This window comes from Paroedura picta, chromosome 7 (genome assembly GCF_049243985.1).
Source record: "Paroedura picta isolate Pp20150507F chromosome 7, Ppicta_v3.0, whole genome shotgun sequence".
Lineage (NCBI taxonomy): Eukaryota > Metazoa > Chordata > Lepidosauria > Squamata > Gekkonidae > Paroedura > Paroedura picta.
Genome location: NC_135375.1, coordinates 105234511 through 105259785, shown reverse-complemented (window position 1 = coordinate 105259785; position 25275 = coordinate 105234511). Strand labels below are relative to the sequence as shown.

Here is a 25275-nt window from a genome sequence, read left to right as displayed (position 1 = left end):
CTTGAAACTCTGGCTTGCTTACTTTGGCCATATCATGTGATCCGACTCAATTGTGAGAGCGGTTATGCTAGGATTGATCAGCGGTAAAAAGGAAACCAGGCCAACAAAGTACACAGTTGTTAGAGACGATCAAAATGGACACCGACCAGAACATTGCGCAGCTGAGGGACGTGGTGCAGGACTGGAGATCGTGGCGACAGCTGAGCCATGGGATCACCAAGAGTTGGACTCGACTGAAAGGCTCACAAGAACAACAACCTTGGAAGAATTAGAGTTAGCTTCTTAATCCCGAGATCACAAAGCTGATCATTAGGCATTAAAAAGAGTCCGACATAAATCAGCACATCTGTCAACAGTCAGTAATTAAAAGGCTTCTCAATTTTCAAACCATGCTTTGTTTTGTTTTGTTGAGAATTAAACCATTCTTATTTTCACTTCCTTTCTACGCCATCTTTTCCCGCTAAGACACGATAAAACATGAAAAGCAGTCAGAAAGGAAGCAACGCAGCAGTAGGGTATGGATCACAGCAGGGGTCGTCAAGCTGCGGTCCTCCAGATGTCCATGGACTACAATTCCCATGAGCCCCTGCCAGAATTTACTGGCAAGGGCTCATGGGAATTATAGTCAATGGACATTTGGAGGGCCGCAGTTTGGCTACGCCTGGATTACAGAATGGGAAAACAATGCAAAGAACAGCAACAACAAAAAAACAACCCTGCCTGAGGCCTGACATCCCATAATGAAGAGGGTAGCAAAGGTAGAGGACACTGTACTAAAAAAGGTGTCAGTCACATATGATAAATGCCACAGCAGCCTACAATACAAGAACTGCACACCCAAGTGGAAACCACTTTGTCAGTGGCCATTAACAAATCACTGTTTATGAATCTGACTCTACGTAAGCAGTGATTTGTTGTTGTCTATTATGTTTGTATTTTTATTTAAAAAAACAGGACAATACTGTAAAAGGGATACAAAAGAAAAAGAGGGGACTGTATAGCAGACAATATATGTAAAAATTGGCAACATATTTATTTAATTTCTATGCCAGCATCCCGAACAGCTCAGCCTTAAATTTGTTAGACATCGGGCGATATGACCATGTCTGATCATGTCAACCGGTCCCCCCTGCTCCCAAAATGGCCAAAGATGGGCCTGGAGGGGATGGGAAGGGGGCCCCCAATGGATGTGCCCACAGCTCTGCTTCTCAATCATATCAGGGCTCTATCAGCCTCACCCACCTAACTGGGAGGGTGTCTGTTATGGGGAGAGGAAAGGGAAGGCGACTGTAAGCCGCTTTGAGCCTCCTTCAGGTAGAGAAAAGCGGCCTATAAGAACCAACTCTTCTTCTTCTTCTACTACTACTACTACTACTACTACTACTACTACTACTACTACTACTACTACTACTACTACTACTATCATATTCCACATCATCATGCCACTTCTAAGGTTTCTCGAAGCCTAAAGAATGTTTTGGAGGTTTCTCGACGGTAAAAAGTTGAGAAAGCCTGAGAGCTAGAATTAAAGACCAGATAGCTGCCAATTACTGTTTTAAATGTTTATAATGTAGGTTAAATATTTTAATGAGAATAATTTTTAGTATTTGTACTTGGCTATGATGTTCACTGCCCTGAGCTGTTCTGGGAGGGTAGTATGCAAATTCAATATATAATAATATGTTTTTAAAAAATATTTATTCTTTACTGGGTATATGGAATAGAAAATATTTTCCCCCAACCTCATTAATTTAAAAAATTTCACAACTGATGTACTTTAGAATCATCTCCTTAATGTCATCACTACTACATATTCCATTCTACACATTTCATCATTTCCACACATTAGCCGTAGCTTTCAATGAATCCAAGTCCAAAAGAAAATCTACTGCTTTATTGTACAATGAAAAACCAAGGATATTTTTTCCAGAATCCACTACCTTATGCCTTTATATTCATAACTCATTCTCATTCTGCTTCAGTATTGTAATATATTTATGTGCTACAATAGATTTTTTGGAAGTCCCAAAAATTGTCGGTCCTGATGGAAACAAACTGGAAAATAGCAGTTAAAAAATTACTGCATGCCCCTAGTATCAATCACAAAACTTAACTATTCTATTGAGGAAATCAAAACCTTTCAGTAATTTGGATTACAATCCCTATAGTTCCTTCTGCTTCAGTAATAAAACATAGTCTTGTGCGTTTCCTCTTACTATTCAGTATTCCAGCCTTTTAGACCAGGGGTAGTCAAACTGCGGCCCTCCAGATGTCCATGGACTACAATTCCCAGAAGCCCCTGCCAGCATTCGCTGGCAGGGGCTTCTGGGAATTGTAGCCCATGGACATCTGGAGGGCCGCAGTTTGACTACCCCTGTTTTAGACGAATATTCAGCTCCTTTGCAATTGAGTGATGAATAATGAGGTGGTCTAAATTTGTAATTTTAATGTCAGTAATTTTGTTGCTGTTCAGTCACTTATGGGCTTTGTGTGGGGGCTTTGTAGCCAAGAGATTCTCTTGAACGATAGCAACATCTCAACTTCTGTGGTTTGCCACATGCTGGCACATGCTGGCCAATGGGGGTTGTAGTCCATGGACATCTGGAGAGCCACAGTTTGGCCACCCCTGGCTTACAGGCTTTAGTATCACCACATGGCTTCCTTCTTTCCTCCACATGCAGCCAGCTGGGTGGCCTTGGGCTAGTCACAGTCCTCTTAGAGCTATTTTCGCAAGCAGTTCTCTGAGATCTCTCACAACCTCACGGGATGTCTGTTGTCGGGAGGAGAAGGGGAAAGTGTGTGTAAGCTACTTTGGGGCTCTTTTGGGTAGCGAAAAGCTCTTTCATTTTGTTGCTTTAACTGTCAAGTCCTTGATTAAGACAGCATGTAATATAGAACATTTGGAATGTTTACCGCTGAATAATATTGCATGAAATGACAGGATCCCTTGCTGAAAGTTGAATTGTCATGTTGGAATTGTTTGACAAGAATGCACAAAGTGTAGGGAAAAAATAAGTTGTGATTTCCCTTGCATCCCTTGCTGAGTCTTCATTTTTATTTATACTGGGAGGAACTGACGCAAGGCAGTCTCCCGCTGATTGATAATAACGATGGCATCAAAGGGGAAACGCTTCCTGACAGTGGAACGGTTGCTTATGATAGAAGTTCTACTTTTTGGCCTCTAGGAAATTCACAACTGGGTGCTACTATAGTAGATGCATTGGATACGCTCTACATTATGGGCCTTCATGAGGAATTCAAAGAAGGGCAGGAATGGATTGACAATCATCTCGACTTCGGCGTGGTGAGTAGAACTTCTTTTAGTACGCTTACAGATTTGTTGCCTGAAGAAACTGCTAAGAGATCTGATGCTGCTTAATCAGGAGATGTTCCACTCCCACATCCAGTTAGAGAATCTGGACAAAACTTCTAATCTGGCTAGCCGGTTTTGATTCCTCCACATGCTGGGTGACCTTTGGGCTCGCCACAGCACTGATAAAGTTGTTCTGACCGAGCAGTAATGTCAGGGCTCTCTCAGCCTCACCCACTCCACAGGGTGTCTGTTGTGGGGAGAAGAAAGGGAAGGAGATTGTAAGCCACTTTGAGATTCCCTCTGGTAGAGAAAAGCGGCATATAAGAACCAACTCTTCTTTGTTTGTTTATGCTTTTATTCTTCCCTGTCTCAGCCAACTCAGGGCAGATCTTATGTTCGAAGAGTCTTAATTTGAAAGGCCATGTTGTCTTGCCAATGTATATTTTGTTAAATCCACATGATACTGCATAATATGAAGCTTGACCATAAATATATATATTAAAACACAAAATTTGCTGCACACATATCTGTCTCTGAATAATATTTTTTTTTCTCCTTCCCATTCCAAGAATTCAGAGGTATCTGTCTTCGAAGTCAACATCCGCTTCATCGGTGGCCTGCTCGCAGCCTATTACCTTTCGGGACAAGAGGCAAGTGGATATATTTATTTGTGGAAACATTACTGACACTGCTGTTTTCCTGCCACTCAGTCATAAGAGTCCATCACTGATGGATATAACTGATATAACTGAGGCTTTGTGGTTCCATGCAAGCTCAGAAATGTTACGGGACTTCAGCACTGGCCAAAGAATTTAGCATCTCTGCCTTCATGGGGTAGCGGTGGGTGGGCGGGCTTTAAAGTCTAAAGCTAGAGGGGAGTTATTTGTTTGGTGTCTCGGAAACTCTCCACCCCTCCCCATGTGAACTAAGAAAATCTGTATCATCTTGTTCAGTGTATAGAGCAGGGGTGGCCAAACTGTGGCTCTCCAGGGGAAGGGTCTCATGGGAATTGTAGTCCATGGAGAGCCACCCCTGGTATAGAGTTTCCCCAGTTTGCAAGCATCAGCTGTTCTCACTGTTTGGGGCAACAGATGCCCAGCTTACCGGCTTTGTTGCCATTGCATGGCTGAATGTGACTACCTATGAATTTGGGTAGAATCCTATCAGCTTTTCCACTTGGTCTCATATATAACTTCCTTTCTTCACTGCAGCCGCCATCCTTCCTTGCCTTTGTCCACAATTCCTAGTGCAGCTCATAGGATTGTTGGGAGGCATTGTTTCATATGGTGTGAGGGGGGCTGGAGTAGGTGGTTATAGGAAAGGCATTTCTGCTCTAAAGGAAACATGCACCTCACCTCTGGCAGCTGCTCAGCCTTGGGAGCTGGTGCCACAGGTTGCCTTGGATGGCAGATTTGGGCTCATAGTTTTAACAGGGGCTCTCCTTTACTTTCCTGTGTCCTCTTTCTGTCTTATAAGGTACAGATTTAGAGATATAGATTACCTTTAATGGCATAAAAATTCAAGTATATACAGATAGCCAGAACTCAGATGAACAGATGTGTGAAATAATGCATAACAACCTGGCAAACCGTCCACCCTTCCTCTGTTGCAGGTGTTCAAGATCAAAGCAGTGCAGCTGGCAGGGAAGCTGCTTCCCGCCTTCAATACTCCCACCGGAATTCCTTGGGCCATGGTGAATTTGAAAAGGTGTGGGACTCGGGGAGAGCGCGCCACAGGGAATCATCAGCACAAATATATTTTGACCTTTTCAAGTACCTTTGAGCAGCTCAAGGGCTTGTGGGGGGGAGGCGTCATGAATTTCCATGAATTTTCCTTCTCTACTGGGCTGCAAGCTGTGCTTGGCGTTTTATGCAAAGCTCAAGTTCAGGAGGTTGCATGTTCGTAGTTCCTCTTAGATGTTACAGGGCTTTGTCCCCAGCCAAAGGTTTTCTCCATTGATTTATTTTGGACTGCCTTTCCCCTTTGCCTGTATGATAAGAGCTCATTGTCTGGAGCCAGCCTGGGGTTGGTGGTTAAGAGCGGCAGCCTGTAATCTGGAGTAGCGTGTGTTATTGTTATTCCTCATTCCTCCACATGCAGCCAGCTGGGTGGCCATGGGTCATTCACAGTTCTCTCAGAGCTCTTCCTGCAGAGCAGTTCTCTTGGAACTCTCAGCGCCATCTACCTCACAGGATGTCTGTTGTGGGGAGAGGAAGGGGAGACAATTCTAAGTCCCTCTGAGACATATGAGACCTGCTGGATGAACTTGGGCCCCTCACAGTTCTCTCAGGGCTCTCTCAGCCTCCCCTACCTCCCAAGGGTGTCTGTGACGGGGAGAAGAAAGGTGGCCAGTTGTGAGCCACTTTGAAATCTTTTGGATAATAGAAAGCAGAGTACAAAAAAAAAACAACAACTCTTGTCTTCATTCCACACACGTCAGATAATACACTGTCAATGCACTTTAGTTGCCGGTCTTCCTGTGACGCTCAGGAAAAACCCAGCTGCAAAAGCACACTAAAAGTGCATCATCCAACATGTGCAGAATGAGGAGGGGGAAAAGTCCACATATTTATACCCTTCAGTCTATTATTGTATTATTTATTTATTTACTTTAAATTCATAGACTGCTCCTATTTGCGAAGAGGCTCGGGGTGGTTTACAACAGTTTAAAAAAATACAATAAATTCCATTGAAGGAAATTCCATACAAGGAAAACTATAAATCAGGGGTAGTCAAACTGCGGCCCTCCAGATGTCCATGAACTACAATTCCCAGGAGCCCCTGCCAGCATTCGCTGGCAGGGGCTTCTGGGAATTGTAGTCCATGGACATCTGGAGGGCCGCAGTTCGACTACCCCTGCTATAAATGTTCACTGCTGGGATGTTCTGGAGAGGGAAGGAGGGGGAGGCCCATATGCTTTTATTCCCTTGTTCTGGCCTCAACTATAAGCCCGACGGAAGAGTCCTCTTTTACAGACCCTGCGGAACTCAAGTAGTTCCGCCCGGGCCCTGATCTTGGCCGCCAACTGATGATTCCTCCAACTCTTCTCCTTGTTCCTTGGCAGTGGTGTCGGTCGCAACTGGGGCTGGGCTTCCGCTGGCAGCAGCATCCTGTCTGAATTTGGGACCCTTCACATGGAATTCGTGCACCTGAGTTACCTGACAGGCAACCCGGTTTACTACGACAAGGTTAGGCTCCCTGCCTCACACGGCGGCCTTGACATGGCCTGACTGAGTGTCAGGGGGAAATAACATTCTCCCGCTAAGACATGGTTCCAAGGACGTTTGTTTCAATCGACAGGATAGAGTGACGAGTTTCATTACCCAGAACACAAGCTTAATATTAAAAGGAATATTGAGTTGTCCAGGTGGGTCAGGAGTCCCAGTGTGGTGCCCATGGGTGCCTCAGTGTCTCCCGACACCTTTTCCAACACCCGCCAAGCATCTTTAGAAAGGGCCGGTGCCCAGCAAGGATTCTAAACAGCTGTTGAAAGGCAGCATGGTGTAGTCCACTGGTCCCCAACCCCCGGTCCAGGGACTGGGACTGGTCCGTGGCTCCTCCTCGTCCTCCTCCTCCCCGGCTGCTACCTCGGGGGCTGCCCTGCCACTCTGCCACCGGCTCACCTTTGGTGTTCTCTGGCGGCTGCCATGGCTGGGACTTCCCTTCAGTGTGGCACTGTGCAGCTGCTGCTGGCAGCGTCCCCCAGTGGGCAGTGGGAAGTCAGGCAAGCCAGGACTTAGGCGGCAGTGACCCCCCCCCCCAGGCTTCAGTAAAATTGTCAAGCATTGACCGGTCCCCAGTGATAAAAAGGTTGGGGACCACTGGTGTAGTGGTTAAAGAGCAGCAGACTTTAATCCGGAGAACTAGGTTTGATTCCACACATTCAGCCAGCTGGGTGACCTTGGGTCAGTTACAGTTCTCTCAGAGCTCTTTTCACAGAGCAGTTCTCTCAGAGCTCTCTCAGCCCCACCTACCTCGCTGGGTGTCTGTTGTGGGGAGACAGAAGGAAAAGGGTTTGTAAGCCACTTTGGGACTCCTTTCGGTAGTGAAAAGCAGAGTTCAAATAAATGCCCGATTTCCCTTTTGCATTGCGAACAAACAGTCAGTGACTTATTTTTGTGTGTGTTTAGGTCATGCATATTCGCAACCTGCTTCAAAAGATGGACCGCCCTAACGGGCTTTATCCAAATTACTTGAATCCACGGACTGGGCGCTGGGGACAGCGTGAGTATTTCCTTCACATTTATGATACGATACAATAACATTTATTGTATTTAGCCAAAGGCCATCACAAAGCATAATTTAAAACAATATGGTACACATTTATGGCAAATCAAATTAGGTATGTTGAGACCCACCGGGGATTTGATTGTGGGAGCTCCGTCTTGTTTAGGCTCAAGGTACTTCCACAGATGGCTTATATCGAATTTCCACGGGTGAAATTTGGTAGAAGCATAACTAGCCCTGGGACCCCTGATTGTTTCTGGAGTCTGAGATCCTAAAGCAGACATCTACCAAAGACCTTTAATAGCTAAGAAGTAAATTTTATGAAGCAACATTCTGTTTAAAGCGTGCAGACACCTGTACTTTGGAGCATTCTGCTTATCCTCGTAATATCGTGTCAGCACCAAAGCGTAAGACTCTCCACTCTCCTTAAGATAGAGATCACAAACCTTTATTGGCAGAGCACCATCCTCCTTAATGAGGAAGGCAGGAGATGATTCCAGGAGAGAAGATTAAGTGAGAGGGGGCACGATAGCCCTCTTTAAGTATTTGAAAGGTGGTCATTTGGAGGAGGGCAGGATGCTGTTCCCGTTGGCTGCAGAGGAGAGCACGCAGTAATGGGTTTAAACTACAAGTACAACGATATAGGCTAGATATCAGGAAAAAAAATTACAGTCAGAGTAGTTCATCAGTGGAATAGGCTGCCTAAGGAGGTGGTGAGCTCCCCCTCACTGGCAGTCTTCAGGCAAAGGTTGGATACACACTTCTCTTGGATGCTTTAGGATGCTTTGGGCTGATCCTGCGTTGAGCAGGGGGTTGGACTAGATGGCCTGTATGGCCCCTTCCAACTCTATGATTCTGTGTGATCCAATCTTATTGCAATGAATTTCACGATGCTTTGTTACTGAGAGCCAGCTTGGTGCAGTGGCCTCTAATCCAGAGAGCCATGTTTGATTCCCCACTCCTCCCTACGCAGCCAAGGGGTTGACCTTGAGCTAGTCACTGTTCTCTCAGAGCTCTCCCAGCCCCACCTACCTCACAGGGTGTCCTTTGTGGGGAGAGGAAGAGGAAGGCAATTGTAAGCCACTTTGAGACTCCTTTGGGTGGTGAAAAGCAGGGTAGCCAAAGCTTTGTCCATTGTATTGAGACCAGAGAAGGAATTGTTCTTCGGTTGCAGCGAAAGAAAAATAAGAGGTGTCCAACATACTGAAGATGTAAGCAGGAGCGTTTGCAGAAGCAGGTTCCAGGAAAACAGCTCCCATGGGCACCTTCGATCCCATTGTGTTGTTGTTGTTGTTGTTGTTAGGTGCAAAGTCATGTCCGACCCATCATGACCCCATGGACAATGATTCTCCAGGCCTTCCTGCCCTTTACCATTGTACATATCGTTAAATTGACTTGGAATATTTCATAAATTGGCTCAGAATATTTCCCCCAGAGGAATGGACCAGAACCAATGGGATGAAATTAATTCAAAAGAAATTCCGTCTAAACATCCGGAAGAAGTTCCTGACAGTTAGAGCGGTTCCTCCGTGGAACAGGCTTCCTCGGGTGGTGGTGGGTTCTCCATCTTTGGACATTTTTAAACAAAGGCTGGATATCCATCTGACGGAGAGGCTGATTCTGTGAAGGCTGAAGGGGGTGGCAGGTTAAAGTGGGTGAGCGATTTGGTTGTGAGTGTCCTGCATAGTGCAGGGGGTTGGACTAGATGACCCAGGAGGTCCCTTCCAACTCTATGATTCTATATTGCTTTAGACGAGCAGAAAATTGTGTTGGTTGTTCTGGGTTTTCTGGGCTGTGTGACCAGGCTGTATGGCTGTGGCCTGGTCGCGTTAGTCCCTGACATTTGGCCAAAGTTTGGCACGGAGAGATTCCCATCTTGCCTTGTCCTACCCCTGAAGATGCCATCCGCAGTTATCGGCGAAACATCAGGGACCAACTCTACCAGGCCACAGCTAAACAGCCCGGGGTGAGACCCCACAACCGCCAGTTGACTCCAGCCACGAAAGCCCTTGACAATTCATAGAAAGTTTTGCCTTGGGAAATTCGGGTGGCCTCGCTTGCAGGCGAGCCTTGATGTGCTCTCGTTCTTTCTTCCAGATCACACCTCCATGGGCGGCTTGGGAGACAGCTTCTACGAGTACCTGCTGAAGGCCTGGCTGATGTCAGATAAGATGGACACGGAGGCGAGGAAAATGTATGATGATGCTGTCGAGGTGATTACAATACATTGATTTTCCACCATCAGCATGCTTCTGGCTGTGCCACGGATGTTTCCTTGCGAGCGCTTTGTCTGGGCTCAGCTTCTTTTCAAGGCCGGGGGTTTATTATTAGTACTAGGGGCCAAGCCCATTGCATTCAGGAATACAATGGGCGCTAGATTGGGTGGGGTGGAAGAATTCTGCAGACGACCTACCCCTCTCCGCAGGACCTGGAAATGCTGCAGGCAGCTGTAAGGGAACTCACAGGCAGGGGCAGTTCTCACGCAGCAGGGATCTGCAGCCTCCAAGCCTCAGAGGGAAGTGGAAGGAGGAGGGGTGGTCGGGTGGGGGACGGAAGGTGATTGGCTAGCTGCTGGACAGACAAGCAAGCCAGTTGGAGGAGGAAACACTCAGGGGCGGGACAGCTGCCCTGAGTGGGTGGCACTTAAGCCATGAGACCAACTCCTCTTCCTAGTCCTTACCAGATATATATTTTGTGGAATAGATTATTTTCTACAGGCGAACCATCTCCACAAACAGGCTCAACATATTAACATATTAAAATTCAGTGTACAATAACGATAAAAACAATAAAACTGCTCCGTTTCCCCACTTCTTCTCCATGTATTCAGTGGTAGGATGTTCTAAAGGGGAAGGAGGGAGGCCCGTATGCTCTTATTTACTTGTTCTGGCTTCAACCAGAAACCCGGCAGAAGAGCACCATTTTACAACCCCTGTGGAACTTAAGCAGTTCCGCCAGGGCTGAATCTTCGCTGACAACTGATCCCACGAGGTTGGAGCCAAGGCTGAGAAGGGCCTGGCTGAGGCCAGATCCATTTCTTTCAAGCCAGGGACTGCCAACATGTTGTCATGACGCTGGACTTCAGAATGGCCTGCAAACTTTGTGGCCTACAAGATCAGTAGTGGCACCCTTCTTCTTGAGATGAGAGAGGTCTTGCAGGCCTCGTTCCGGTCACTCTTGAAGACCATGTCAGGCGCACTATGGCTTCCTCTGCCTCCCAGTTTGGTGCTTTAGGCTGGGATGCATTGGGGAGACTCCACCCCTTCCCTTTCTCCATCAGGACATAGGGCCCCTGAGAATGCTGGTGGGCAGCCTGGCCTCTCCAGGGAGCCAGCTACATGCAGTCTGCTGGGTGGACCTTGGGCTAGTCACCGTCTTGTTAAAGCTGTTCTCACAGAGCAGCTGTCTCAGCCCCCCTATCTCACAGTGTGTCTGTGGTGGGGAGAGCGGTGTAAGCCGCTTTGGGACTCTTTTCTGATAGTGGAAAGCAGGGTATGAAAACCAACTCTTCTTCTTCTTCTTCTGCAAGGTAGGCCAAATGGGGAATGGAACTGGAGTGGAGGCTGTTGTATTCCTGATCTCGTTTCCCAAATTCCCTGCCTTCTCTAGTCACCGGCTGAGGAGACCAGTTTTCAAAGACTGACACACCAACCTCACCCCAAAAATGTTTTCCCCTGCCAAAGATGAGGCCCCTCTGGATCTCTGGTCCATACGGGGTATGCAAATGATGCAAATGCTTTTATTATTTTCCAGATTTTAAGTTTTTAATAGGACTTTAGGAAATAAGTCTGTCATTAAACCCGAACATCTGACTCTATTGGTTTCTCGGCCCGACCCTCATCAGGCTGAGACTAGTCTTGTGTGCTTTGGTGCGCTTCGGCCATGGGCTTGAATGGCTGCCAAAGTGGCCAAAGCGCACCGAAGCGCACAAGCCTACCTGAGACTATGTACTTCAGTTTCCGAATGACTTGCCCTCCTCCATCTCCATAGATGTCCACGGACTGAAATTCCCACAGGGTCCATGACATCTGTAGAGCCACAGCCTGGCCATTCCTGCTATACCCTGACCTTGTAAGACATTAGGGGGGAATGAAACCTGCTTCGCTTGACACTCCTCCCTCATCAGTTCTGACCAACACCTGCAGAAGGCACAGTTTACCTGTTCGCCTGTTGAAAGGGCCTCCCTCTGATCTTGGCCTTTCTCCGCCACCCCTGTCTTCCATGCCGCTGGAGTACCTGCCATATCCAACGAGTGGGGAAAGATACAATGGCAGAAGCATTGGAGGGGGAATACATAGACAGTTAAATGGTCAAACTAGTTGCAAGGCCAATAATGGGGCATTTTGGCGATTACTAAAGCATCTCGTTATAGATCTTTTAACATGTAAAGCCGGCTTGAGCCCTATGGGAGAGAGGCAGTTTAAAAATTTTAATCATCCTAATAATTGCTGCCCTGTGATGGATCCTTTTCCAAGGCTTGGCTTAGCCCTTCCAGCATAATTCCAAAGGGGCCTCGGGTGAAGGGCTCCGCTTTTAAAGCGGTGAACTCCATCTGCTGGTTTGTGTTGCTTTTCTGTCTATTTTGGGGGGGGGGGGGGGGGAGTTCTGAAACATTCCCAAAGCTGCCAGAAAATGCCCAGTCTGACTTTCACATTCTGAGCTGTTGCAAACTCTTTTTTGAAGTTTGCAGTACTATCGCTGGTAGGGGTTTTTTAAACCATGCCCACCATTTTTTTTTGATGGATATGCAGTATGGCCAAGATGGTGTCTTTATTTGCACATCTACTATAAAGTAGGCAGCAGGAGTTTTTTTTGGGGGGGGGGGGAGTTCTGTCTTTTGCGTGAGAAGAGGCCCACCAAGAGAAACCCTCTTCCCTTCCTGCACTCTGTTGCTTCAGGCATTCTTCTCCCCCACTGGCTCACAGAGAGCCAGCATGGTGTCGTGGTTAAGAGCAGCAGCTTCCAGTCTGGCCTCTCCACATGCAACCAGCTGGGTGACCTTGGGCTTGTCACAGCCCTGATAGTGCTGTTCTCACAGAGCCGTAATATCAGTGCTCTGTCAGCCCCACCTACCTCACAAGTTGTCTGTTGTGGGGAGAGGAAAGGGAAGCTGATTGTAAGCTGCTTTAAGACTCCTTTGGGTCGAGAAAAGAGGGGTATAAAAAACAGCTCCTATTTTTTATGGTGTCCCTGCCATGCTGGAGGGAAATGGACCACTTAAAATCCAGTTCTTGGATAAATGTGTGGCAGAAATATATCCATGGACCAGGACAGCTTGGAAGCCCTCTTTGCATGTATTTTTTTTAAATACACATAACATACAAAGAAGAGCTTCTTGTGGTGCAGAGTGGTAAGGCAGCAGACATGCTGTCTGAAGCTCTGCACATGAGGCTGGGAGTTCGATTCCAGCAGCCGGCTCAAGGTCGACTCAGCCTTCCATCTTTCCGAGGTCGGTAAAATGAGTACCCAGCTTGCTGGGGGGTAAACGGTCATGACTGGGGAAGGCACTGGCAAACCACCCCGTATTGAGTCTGCCATGAAAACACTGGAGGGTGTCACCCCAAGGGTCAGACATGACCCGGTGCTTTTACAGGGGATACCTTTACCTTTTAACATACAAAGAAGGTATGGACCCTGGACCCATGGCCAGGGTCGCAACATGGAGGCAGGCAAGAGCAAACCACCTCCGAAAGTCTCTTGCCTTGAAAACCAGATGGGGTTGCCCTAAGTTGGCACCAACTTATCAGCAAAAAAAAAAAAAAAAGGTGGGTGGATGGTTGGATGGAAAGGACTATTAGGTGACCTCCCATCTTTCTCAAGACCAAGTGGAGTGACACCACATTCCCCCCTACATTGAGAGAAGAAGTCCCATCTCATTCAGAATACTCTGTTCTCTTTGCATCATGGTTACCTGCCTCTTTCAGTGTACAAGTGCATTAGGGGGGGCTTGGGGACCTTTTACAGGAGAGGCAAATCTGGCGTAGGCAGCCATTTTCTTTCCAGCCTCAATGCCATCTGTCTGAGGTACCCCTGCAGGCCTGGAAGGGTTTTACCACTGCAAGAAACGGGAGCTTGTCCTTTGTGTCCCACAGGCCATAGAGAAGCACCTCATCCGGAAGTCTAACGGAGGCCTTACGTTCATCGGGGAGTGGAAGAATGGGCACCTGGAGAGGAAGATGGGCCACCTCACATGCTTCGCCGGGGGGCTCTTCGCCCTCGGAGCAGACGGCTCCCGAGACGACAAGGCCGGGCACTACCTGCAGCTGGGGGCGGAGATTGCACACACCTGCCACGAGTCATATGACCGGACAAGTAAGAATCCCAGCCCGCCTTCACTTTCTTCCCTCTAAGTAGCCTCGCCCCGGCCCCTTTCCATTGGGGGCACCTGGCGGGAACGGAGAGCCCAGGAGAGGGATCAGAGCAGGTATAAACTTTATAAGAGAGGAGCCTTGAGTCCGATGTTTGGATGTGCTGTTTAAAAATTTCCAAAGATGGAGAACCGACCACCTCCCGAGGAAGCCTGTTCCATTGAGAAACCGCTCTAACTGCCAGGAACTTCTTCCAGATGTTTAGATCAGTGGTCCCCAACCTCCGGTCCAGACTGGCCCGTGGATCAGTCGGTGCCAGGCCGCGGCTCCTCCTCGTCCTCCTCCCCGGCTGCTGCCTCGGGGGCTGCCCTGCCACTCTGCTGCTGGCTTACCTTTGGTGCTGTCCAGCGGCCGCCGTGTCTGGGGCTCCCCCTCAGTGTGGCACTGCGCAGCTGCTGCTGGCAGCACCCCCCCCCCAGTGGATGGTGGGAAGTCAGGGGCACTGGCAGGAAAGCAGGTGGAGCAGGGGCTCAGGCGGCGGCAGCGTCCCTCGGTAAAAGACTACCCCCCCCCAGGCCTCAGTAAAATTGTCAAGCGTTGACTAGTCCCCAGTGATAAAAAGGCTGGGGACCACTGGCTTAGATAGAATTTCTTTTGAATTAACTTCATCCCATTGGTTCTGTTCCGTCCCTCTGGGGTAAGAGAAAACAACTCTGCTCCATCCTCTATATCAGTGGTCCCCAACCTGCGGTCTGCGGCCCAGTGTCGGGCCGGGGTTCCCCCCCCCGCCCCCCCCGCCCCCCCCCCCGCAGTAAAAAAGTTCCCAGGCCGCAAGCTTGCGGCCCGGGAAGCGTCTTAGTGCGGGAGGGGGGGGAGAGGGAATAAGGGCCGTGCCGCGCATCGCGCATGCACGGCCAAAATTGAGCATGTGCGGCACTTTTGCACGTGCGCGATTTTGGTCGTGCAGCGCGCATGTGCACATGCGCGCCCCGGCTGCACATGCACAATGCGCGGGCGTGGCCATCGCCCTGCCGGTCCCCAGCCAAAAAAAGGTTGGGGGCCACTGCTCTATATGGCATCCTTTTAAATACTTGAAGATGGTTATCAGATCCCCTCTCAGTCGCCTCCTCTCCAGGCTAAATTCACATTGTCATGTCTGTTGGTATCCATGGCAGCACAAATTTGTGATAGGAGGACCTAGTGGTGCATGAGTGTGTGTTCATCTTGTGTGTGTGTGTGTGTTGGGGAGGTGAGGTGTTGCCCTACAGTTTTGGGCCTGGAAGCTATATCCACTCAAGCCTCTTTCCCAGTCTTCTGTATTGTCCAGGCGGGACCAGGGGTCCATTATTAAGACATTAAATATCTCAACACATTGAGCATTGTCTTGTTTGCACTGGTTCTTTTCAAAGTCAGACGGGCCAGATTTGCAGCATTGGAAAGCAATTTGTGGTCCATTCGAAAGCCGCCTCGGTTTCCGTTTTGGAGGCATCGTTGACTCAGCAAATCCAAACAAGCCCGAGAGGTTTAAAAGGGTTTCTTTTTCTCCTTTTTCTCTCTCCTCTCCCCCCCTCCTACCTGCAGCATTGAAATTGGGTCCAGAAGCTTTCAAATTTGACGGCGGCGTGGAGGCAGTAGCAGTGCGGCAGAACGAGAAATACTACATTTTAAGGCCGGAGGTGATCGAAACCTACTGGTACATGTGGCGGTTCACACACGACCCCAAATATAGGCAGTGGGGCTGGGAAGCGGCACAGGTAATGCTTTTTCTCTTCAAAAAAAAAAAGGTCTACAGTCAGACTTACAATCCAACTGTGCATGAGGTCCGCTGAGCATTGGATTGCTGGGGAGTATCCTCAGAGAATGGCCTGTTTCATACAGGCCAAAAGGGAAGAACATGCAGGGAAAACGGTTTTGCCATAATATCAAGCAGGTGGCAGAACTGGACAAGGAAGGCTTCGTTCCTGTCTTCCTCTCTCATCTGGCACAGTTCCGCAGGGCCTGTAAGACAGAGCTCTTCCGCCAAGCATATGATTGAGGACAATATGAAGCAGTGGTTCTCAACCTGGGGGTCAGGATCCCTTTGGGGGTCGAACGACCCTTTAACGGGGGTTGCGGCAGAGCGAGCAGCTTGGCAGGGGGTGCGCCACCACTGTTGCTGCTCCTTCTGAAGGCGCCCGCCAATTTATATACAATTTATAACCAATTGATATACAATCGTGAACAATGGATCTTCACGCCATTGGTCAGTTTCGGTGTAATTTCTGTGAAAGAACACTTGCATAATTTTATGGTTGGGGCTCACCACAACATAACTGTATTAAAGGGTCACGGCATTGGGAAGGTTGAGAACTACTGATATAGAGGGAAGAACTAAAACAGCACATGAGCCTCCCCGCCCAACAATTGCTCTTGTCCTATATTCCCTCCTTAAGGAGAGACTGGATAACAACTCTGTTTGGTGTAGTAGTTAGGAGCGTGCTCTTCTAATCTGGCATGCCAGGTTCGATTCTGCACTCCCCCACATGCAGCCAACTGGGTGCCCTTGGGCTCACCACAGCACTGATAAAACTGTTCTGACCGAGCAGAGATTGCAGGGCTCTTTTAACCTCGCCTATCCCACAGGGTGTCTGTTGTGGGGAGAGGAAAGGAAAGGCGACTGAATGTCAGAATCCACAGATTACTACCATGATTTAATATGCTTAGCCTCTGTGTAGCCATTTCTGTCTGTCTGCATTTTAGCCCTGACCTGTCTGCTACCAATTTATTAGTGTAACAACTGCTGTTATCATAGAAGAAGTAACACTGGGCGCTCCAAGGCCAATGCAGGCATGTTATCAGTTGTTGGATGCTTTCCCGGACGGCGCCTGGACTATTATGTCTTTATGTGTGTGAATATGGTTTTGGCGGGAAAGTTGGGGGAATAAGAACTGCGTTTTTGAATTGTCACGTCAGATTTGGCTTTGTTTCGTCCTGGATAGATCTGCTGAAATAAACTTTTTCTTTATTAAGAAGCTGTTTGTTCTCCCTTGAGATCCAGGAGGACGTCTCAGTGGGTGTTTTCCCGCCACTTTATCAGGGAGGCAGGACGTAAATTTCACTTCCTGTCCTGCGCCTTGGAAGACACGCTGCTCCAGTCTTCTTCCTGCCTCTCAGGGAGTGACAGGGCTGATGAACCTCTCCGTCTAAATTTAAGTATTTCTCCTTTTTTGATAGCTGGTTAGTGGTTAATCAAGTTTTATAGTGTACTCTTAAAAAAAACAAACGTTAGTTCTAACTGTAGGTGTAAACCGCTTTGAGACTCCCTCGGGTAGAGAAAAGCAACATATAAGAACCAACTCTTCTTCTTTGCATAGCTGCGGTAGTTCCTAAACCGCATCCATTTCTACCCACGGCCAGTATCCAAAGCTGGCTTCTGTTCTTCCCCCTCTGCCTTTGCGGTTGTATCATGTTCCACTTCATGATTCTGTAGACAGTAACCAGTGTTCACAGTGGGCTTTCCCTGTCTCCTGCAGGCCATTGACAAGTACTGCCGAGTGAGTGGCGGGTTTTCCGGGGTTAAGGATGTCTATTCCTCGGCTCCCACGTACGACGACGTGCAGCAAAGCTTCTTTCTCGCCGAAACACTCAAGTAAGCCAGCGTTTCTTTTCGGCGGCTACGTTAGGGGAATGGTGCCGGGTTGTAGAAGGGGAGAACTTCTCCATAAGGGTGGTTGGTTTCTTGTAAGCAGTCAGCAAGCTGGTGGAGGGAATGGGTTGTATTCGTACTGATGATCATTCCCAGCAGAGGACTCTGCGTAGGATGTAAATACAAATACACTGAGGGAAGGGCAGTCCCTTCGATGATGAGAATGCACCATGTAGCCTAGTAGTACCAACAATACTAAAGCACTGTGTGCAGGTTCTTAACTAGTGACACAGGAAACGCCCAGAGGAGGGCAACAAAAATGGTGAGGGGTTTGGAGACCAAGGCGTATGAAGAAAGGTTGGGGGAGCTTGGTCTGTTTAGCCTGGAGAGGAGACAACTGAGAGGGGATCTAATAACTATCTTCAAGTATTTAAAAAGCTGCCATATAGAGCAGTGGTCCCCAACCTGTGGGCCATGGCGCTGGGCCGCAGCTCCCTCTCCCCCCCCCGCAGTAAAAAACTTCCCAGGCCGCAAGCTTGCGGCCCGGGAAGCTTCTTACTGTGGGAGGGGGGGGAGAGGGAATCAGGGCTGTGCCCATGCATTGTGCATGCGTGGCCAGGCCGCGCATGCGCAATTTCGGCTGCACATGGCGCATGTGTGCGTGCGCGGCCTAGCCGCGCATGCACAATGCGCGGCAAGCGCATGCGCGGCAAGCGCGGGCGGGCAGTTGTCCTGCCGGTCCCCAGCCTCAAAAAGGTTGGGGACCACTGATATAGAGGATGGAGCAGAGTTGTTTTCTCTTGCCCGGAGGGACGGACCAGAACCGATGGGGTGAAATTAATTCAAAAGAAATTCTGTCTAAACATCAGGAAGGAGTTCCTGACAGTTAGAGCAGTTTCTCAGTGGAACGGGCTTCCTCGGGAGGTGGTGGGTCTTTGGAAATGTTTAAACAGAGGCTGGATAGCCATCTGACAGAGAGGCTGATTCTGTGAAGGTTCAAGGGGGTGGCAGGTGACAGTGGATGAGTGATAGGGTTGTGAATGTCCTGCATAGTGCAGGGGGTTGGACTAGATAACCCAGGAGGTCCCTTCCAACTCTATGATTTGTCTCCCTTGACTTTTCACACATCCATTTGTAGCCTACCTAAGTTCAAGGAAGACCAACTGAGGGATTGTTGTAGTTGTCCTTGATTTTTCACACACGCATTGTACCCTACCTCAGGGGTGGCCGTACTGTAGCTCTCCAGATATCCATGTCTAGAATTCACATGAATTCTTGCCATCATCATGCTGTCAGGGACTCATGGAAATCGTAGTCCATGGACATCTGGAGAGCTGCACTTTGACCAGCCCTGCCCTACATGAATTTGGGGGTGGGGGGTGGGGAAGGGAGATAGGGCAAGTTAACATGGTTTTACAGAATTTGTCATACAACTGTTTTTTTTTTTTACCATAGAAGTATGTCATTGGGTTGTGAATATATTCCCAGTATTCTATTTGAGATAATAATGGAAGTATCCCTAGTTGAAAACCAGCTCTCATTGTGCAGAACACATCTTTAGCCTACTGCAAATAGCCCCCTTGTTTGGAAATCGGAGCTCTTTGGGGGTTTCTGAGTTGTGTAATTAAGGAGGTGTTTCTTTTCAATAACTCTGGTAACACACTTGGCATTTTCCTGAGCAAATTATACCTCCATCCTCTTTTTAAAAAAAAATCCTTCCCAGAACAGTTGTGCATTGTTGTTGTTGTTGTTGTTGTTGTTGTTAGGTGCAAAGTCGTGTCCGTCCCATCGCAACCCCTTGTACAATGATCCTCCAGGCCTTCCTGTCCTCTACCATTCCCCGGAGTCCAGACTGCTTCAGTGACTCCATCCAGCCACCTTATTCTCTGTCACCCCCTTCTTCTTTTGCCCTCAATCGCTCCCAGCATTAGGCTCTTCTCCAGGGAGTCCTTCCTTCTCATGAGGTGGCGAAAGTATTTGAGTTTCATCTTCAGGATTTGGCCTTCTAAAGAGCAGTCAAGGCTGATCTCCTCTAGGACTGACCGGTTTGTTCGCCTTGCCGTCCAAGGGACTCGCAAGAGTCTTCTCCAGCACCAGTTGTGCATATGCAGATCTAATTGGCGAAAGTTCTTTAATCAGATCATAGCCCCTTAGATCCTGTCCTGTGGTATGTGAACTTAGAGGGCATGGTGCTTTTAGGGGAAAGAAGGAATAAAATTGTATTAGTTGTATTAACACACGTGCACTATAACTAATTCTGCATAAAATAGCTTTTTATACATGTTGAGAAAATGAATAGTTACGCTTACCTGTTTTTCTCTTTCTCACCTCCCAGGTATCTGTACCTGCTCTTTTCCAACGATGACCTCCTACCTTTGGATCACTGGGTTTTCAACACAGAAGCTCACCCTTTACCCGTTCTACATTTAGCCAACACAACTCTTTCAGGAAATCACGTGTATCGATAGAATCTATTCCAGGGCAAGGACGAAGGACTCCTGTTGCCGCGGTGTTTTGTTTACATGGACCACTTTGGACTTCCGAGGCTTGAGAGAAGGCTTGGCCGTTTGTTTAATGGACCGGATCCTCCAAACGAAGAAACTGCACTCTTAAGCATGTAGATAAATGAACTTGGGGGGGGGGGGGGCGGGCAGGCGGGGGGAAAATGATTCCATTTTTATACATGACCAAAACAACCTACTGCAGTGCGTGCCGGAAAGAAGAGGCCTTGTATATTTACAATGGAGGAGGTGGAGCATGGCGTTTTCAGAACTCAGAAGCCTGGGGACGTTCTTTCCTACCCACGGGCAGGAGGGCGCTGCAATTGTTATAGGAAAGGATCCTTGCAGGGAGAAGTCTCCTGCTTTGAGGATGGGGAGAATCCCTGATTTTATTTTTTTATTTTGGGGGAGTCGTTTTGCTTTTGCTTTTGGCGACGGCCAGAGCAAAAACTGTGCCAGGCAGGGGGAGCACGTGACTTGTACCCAGCCATGAGGTTCCTCTACTCCACTTTTGGGTTTCCAATCAGTCTGTTCAGACCGGCAGACATTCCCAGTGCCTCTCCGAGCCCTTGCCTCTTTTTAAGAACAGCGACAATACCAATCAAACTCTCTTGCCCTTGGACCGTGGTTCGCCTGTCGATAGAAGACGGAAAGGATCGGCGCTGTCCTCTCTCAGTCCAGGATCGGGGCATCTCCTTTCACGGCAGAGTTGCTTCCTGCACCGCGTTGGGCAAAACTGCCCCCTCCTCCACTACAGTCCTGCCACAGTTGAGATTCTTGTCCAAGAGGATTGTAATGACTTACATTCGTCGACAAACCCTGGGAGTTTCATTCCGCTCTCCCCCGTTTTCATTTTGTACAGCACAGAACGGGACGTTCGCAACGGAGCCGCCAAGCAGACTGTTACCTAGACGTAACGGCGCTCGCTTTTGGATCTCGCGTCAAAGGAAAAATCTGTCAGCTTTCTCCAACAGGCACCCGAAATCTCGACCGTTTTGACCTGCAAGCGAAGGTCAACGCAACACCCCCATTGGCCTCTGCTGGTGGAGATCTGATAAACAGGAATTTGAGAGAGAATTTTAATTTATAATGCGGTCCTCTTGTTAATTCCGGTTTGTCACTGGTTACAATTTGGTTTCTAAGTGCTCTGTTAATTACTTCACATCCGCTCCCCTTCCCACCCCTTCAATTAATGGCTGGATCTTTAAAGGCCTCCTGTGAATAGGCACCTGTATGCTGGGATTTGGATGTTCAGTAAATATCAGTAAGCATTTATTTATTTATGTCAGTACTCTTTCCTTTTAATGGAGTGCTGGCATCTGTAAGACTTAGAGCGAAATAATCCTATGTTGGCTAAGGGGTTTTTTTTCCTTCACACTCTTTGAGCCCTTAATTTGCTCCAGAGAGACAGAAATTTCACTGCCGAGCGAATCCCGTAATAAGTAGCTGCGAACGTAAGATCCAGTCGTGGTGTGAGAGGTGGGGTTCTGGGTCATGGAGTGAAATAGCTCCCGTTTGCATCGGCCGTGCTGTCCGGAGGCAGGGCCTGCGGGAAGTAACCTGCAGCACAGAGAAGCTGGGAAGCAAATGGCCAGTTTTTAAAGGAACCCTTGGCCTTAGGTGTCTGGAAGGGATTGCAGAAATCAGTCTGTTTAGGCGTCTCTGTTTAGCCCCTTGTTCATTCCCTAGGCTTTTTTACTGCAATCCGTTTTCCTGTCATCGTCGTCTTTTCCCAATTCCCCAACGAGCGCAGAATTCCCGCTCCTCCCACATCTTCAAGTAGGGTTCGCAGATGACGAATACGTGCAATTTTTGGGCGGTACTGTTCCAGCTGTAGAATAGGGAGATAGCTTAAATTCCGAATCTCAGCTGCTGTGTCTAGATTAGATCCGTCTGTGAAGCATTATTGGACTTGGTGGCTGTTCTTTACGCGTCCTCGTTGAAACCAGCGGCAAAACTCTGCGTGGCGCACAGTGTAGGTCCAAAGTGTCTGCTTTGCCAAAGAGTCATGTTGAGAGGGTAGTGAAAAAAAAAAGGGGGGGCGTTCAGCCTAAATAGAAGGGAGCTGGCTCAGAACTGGGCCTCTAGCCCCTCTTCTGGGTATGGAAGCAGTGCATGCAACATTCAGGTTCCTTTTCCATAAAAGTGCCACCTTCCTGCTAAATTCCCTTTCTAGATTGTCCTTTTCTGTTTTGCTGCGGAGCTGTACCTTGCAAACTGTGCTGTCGCAATTAGAGAGGCTAACTGAGCTCTCCGCGTCTGTCATCCAGGGCATTGACATTGCTTCTTTGCAGAACAGCCCCCTGACCAATCGTTCCTCTGTTATTTATTTCCATATCTCGTTTCAACCGCAGTGCAGGCTAAATTCGACACCATCGGCGAGTTGGCTGCTTCTCCGCCACCCGCCCCTCCCCAGCCCGTACTAACAATCGAAGGCACGTGAGCGCCGTGCGCTTTAATCAAAACCCACGCAAAAAAAATGCACATGGGTGGGTCGAATGGCACCAAAGAATGCCACGATGTCACCTGGGGCTGCACCAGACGGTCCCTTTTTCGCGCAGCGTTCTGCGTCCATAGGGGAGGAGGGGCGGTTGAAAAATGAGCAAGCCGCAGTTGAGCCGATTGTGTGACTAGTTTTAGGGGGTTGTCTGGTTAAGCCGGAGGGGCTGGCAGAGTCGATTGTGGCGGGGGAGTTGACCCGCAGAATAGTGAAACGGGCCATGTGCTTGTGAAGGTTGCCCTTCCTCCTCCTCCTCCTCCGCACCATCCAATGATAGGGAAAGGGAGGTGGTGTTGCTGCCATGGCTCCACCTTGTGAGAGTGGAGAAAGGCCTCAGCAATGGCTGCCCTTCACAGCAGCATCCCTGCTTGAGCATGACTGTAGTCTGAGTGATTGGAAGAAGGCCTTTGCCTCCAGAGGTGTAGCTTGATTGGGGGAAGAATCCGGGTGATCCCCGTGGAGAGTGATCCCCTAGAGCAGGGGTAGTCAACCTGTGGTCCTCCAGATGTCCATGGACTACAATTCCCAGGATCCCCTGCCAGCATTTGCTGGCAGGGGCTCCTGGGAATTGTAGTCCATGGACATCTGGAGGACCACAGGTTGACCACCCCTGCCCTAGAGTGCCGGTGAATCCGTAACCACTGTTTACAGAACTGCAACAATGGAACTCAAAATTCAGAACCGCACATCGGTACCTTGCTCAAGCTGAATGGCGACTTGAGCGCTTAGTATTTAGTAATTAATGGCTCCCCGGCAACTAAATCCATTCCGTTCTAAAGGGAGCGGGTTGAAACAATGTTTTCCGCCCTTGTTATAAACGCTTGTTGTTTGAACCTCGCCTTTGGCTTCTTTGCTCTTGTGAGATTATCTGTTTTGCATCAAAGGGACCGAGGGAAAACGTGGGGCGTTTCTCCACGTCCTCTTGTGGTTCTCTGACACCCCCCCCCCCTCAGTCCCCAAACCTCACAGGGTACCTGCTTTGGACCGATATGAGAGAGAGAGAAGTTGAGACGGCATTTCACAGAAGCAGAATCAGAAAATCCCGACTACTTGCCTTGTAATTATCGCATTGGGAGGCTCCTTGTTTGCATTCCTGTCCTCTCTAGGGCTCCAGAGGCCAACGCCCGGCCCTTATGTAGTGAACTGCAGGTAAACGTACTTAAATTGAGTTTGATTACCGTACTTTTCTCTAGCCAGAATATTATCACCGTTCCTTCCTTTCAAGTCAATCGACGTACAATCTATGTATATTCTTTGTTCTCTTTTCTTAATTTGGCTGGATTGAGCAGCAGCGAGTCCTGAGCAGTTGTTCCAGACCAAAATTATAGCCCCAAAGGGTGGCTCCTTTGGCTTCGGTAGTTGCATTTTTGAAATGCAGATAAGGATGAATCCACATATATTAGTAGTCAGTGCCAGGATTTCCACAGCTTTGTGTTATCAAGTGATAACTGCGATCAATGCACTATTAGTAGTGTGTTGACTGCAGTTATCACTTGATAACACAAAGCTGTGGAAATGCTGGCACCGGCCACGGCATGTTCACGGGAGCTTAGCTCACAACGCACCTAAACTCAATTATGAGAATGGTTTCAATACTTTAACGAACTCATCTAGAATCTAACCGCATGAGGGGATAAATGACCGGATTTGAATCTTTTGGGTAAGGGGTAAAAAAAAAAAAAAAAACAGGGTATAAGTTTAAAGATTCATCAAGAAACGTACGAGATGTTTAAATTCTGCCGCTGCCTTTGTAGTCTTTTACCAAGGAGTGAATGTTTCAAAACGGGTCTTTTGTATTTGGCTATTTCCAAGTCTCACATTCTGACCGAAACCGCCGGTTCTGTCACGGCCCAGAATTTTACAGCAAGGCTACTTTCCCTCCAAATAGAACCACAAAAATGATCATTGCCTTAGGGACCTTACTGTGGGATGTCCATAGAAAGCATAGTTTGTGGAAGCCCATTTTACCTGCGCATGGGCATCCATTTCCTGCCACTAATTCTGCAATTTTGGACTGGCAGCTCACTAGTTGAGCTGGCCGTATCGAAAAAACCCGTGCCAGAAGCGAGGCGCCACGTCTTCCGGTGGTGGCGTAATAAAGAGCTGCGCCATCCCTACATGAACTGGGCTTTAAAGTCCCTGTGGGAGACAAGCGCACCTGCACCACCTTTTTGCGCTACGCTGAAAACAACACCACATACATTTAAACCGAGCTGCAGAATATTTTCCTTTTTTTTAAAAAAAAGTGCTTTTTAACAGATGGAATGCCCAGAACTCCAATACAGTTCTGTCAGCCGACAACAAATTCTCTCTTGGCTCATTCTGTTAAAGCAGGGGTAGTCAAACTGCGGCCCTCCAGATTTCCATGGACTACAATTCCCAGGAGCCCCTGCCAGCATTCGCTGGCAGGGGCTCCTGGGAATTGTAGTCCATGGACATCTGGAGGGCCGCAGTTTGACTACCCCTGTGTTAAAGCATGCCACTAAAAGTTTTTCTTTCTTAAATCAGCTGATACCCTGGGACCTTTATTATTTTTTTTAAATGTCATTCTTGACTGTCCAGTGAGAAGAGGTGGACATATAGAAGCTTAAGGCCTTAAAAGGGACGTCCTACTTCAAGGGTGGCCAAACTGCAGCTTCTCCAGATGTCCGTGGACCACAATTCCCATGAGCCCCTGCCAATTGTCTAGGCTGGCGCGGGCTCATGGCCATTGTAGTCCATGGACATCTGGAGAAGAACAGTTTGGCCATCCCTGCCCTACTTAGACATTAAAAATACATAGCCAGTTGAAATAATGCACG

General features: G+C 48.3%; 1 protein-coding gene across 2 annotated transcripts in view; it reads left to right on the top strand.

Moving 5' to 3' along the window:
- The window catches only part of MAN1A2 (mannosidase alpha class 1A member 2), a 63249-nt gene extending 39068 nt beyond the window's left edge, over positions 1 to 24181 (top strand). The window contains exons 4-14 of one of the 2 annotated variants that reach the window (XR_013232712.1): positions 3186 to 3304; positions 3883 to 3963; positions 4926 to 5020; positions 6378 to 6501; positions 7444 to 7537; positions 9638 to 9753; positions 13633 to 13852; positions 15430 to 15602; positions 17361 to 17476; positions 19809 to 22956; positions 23074 to 24181. Coding sequence is in view for 1 of the 2 variants with exons in the window: in XM_077345902.1 (XP_077202017.1) it covers positions 3186 to 3304; positions 3883 to 3963; positions 4926 to 5020; positions 6378 to 6501; positions 7444 to 7537; positions 9638 to 9753; positions 13633 to 13852; positions 15430 to 15602; positions 17361 to 17476; positions 19809 to 19941 (1271 nt within the window). In the remaining variant the exon portion in view is untranslated. Of the gene's footprint in view, positions 1 to 3185; positions 3305 to 3882; positions 3964 to 4925; positions 5021 to 6377; positions 6502 to 7443; positions 7538 to 9637; positions 9754 to 13632; positions 13853 to 15429; positions 15603 to 17360; positions 17477 to 19808 lie in introns of both variants that reach the window. The other variant, XM_077345902.1, reaches the window with a different exon arrangement.
- Positions 24182 to 25275: the final 1094 nt, after the last annotated feature.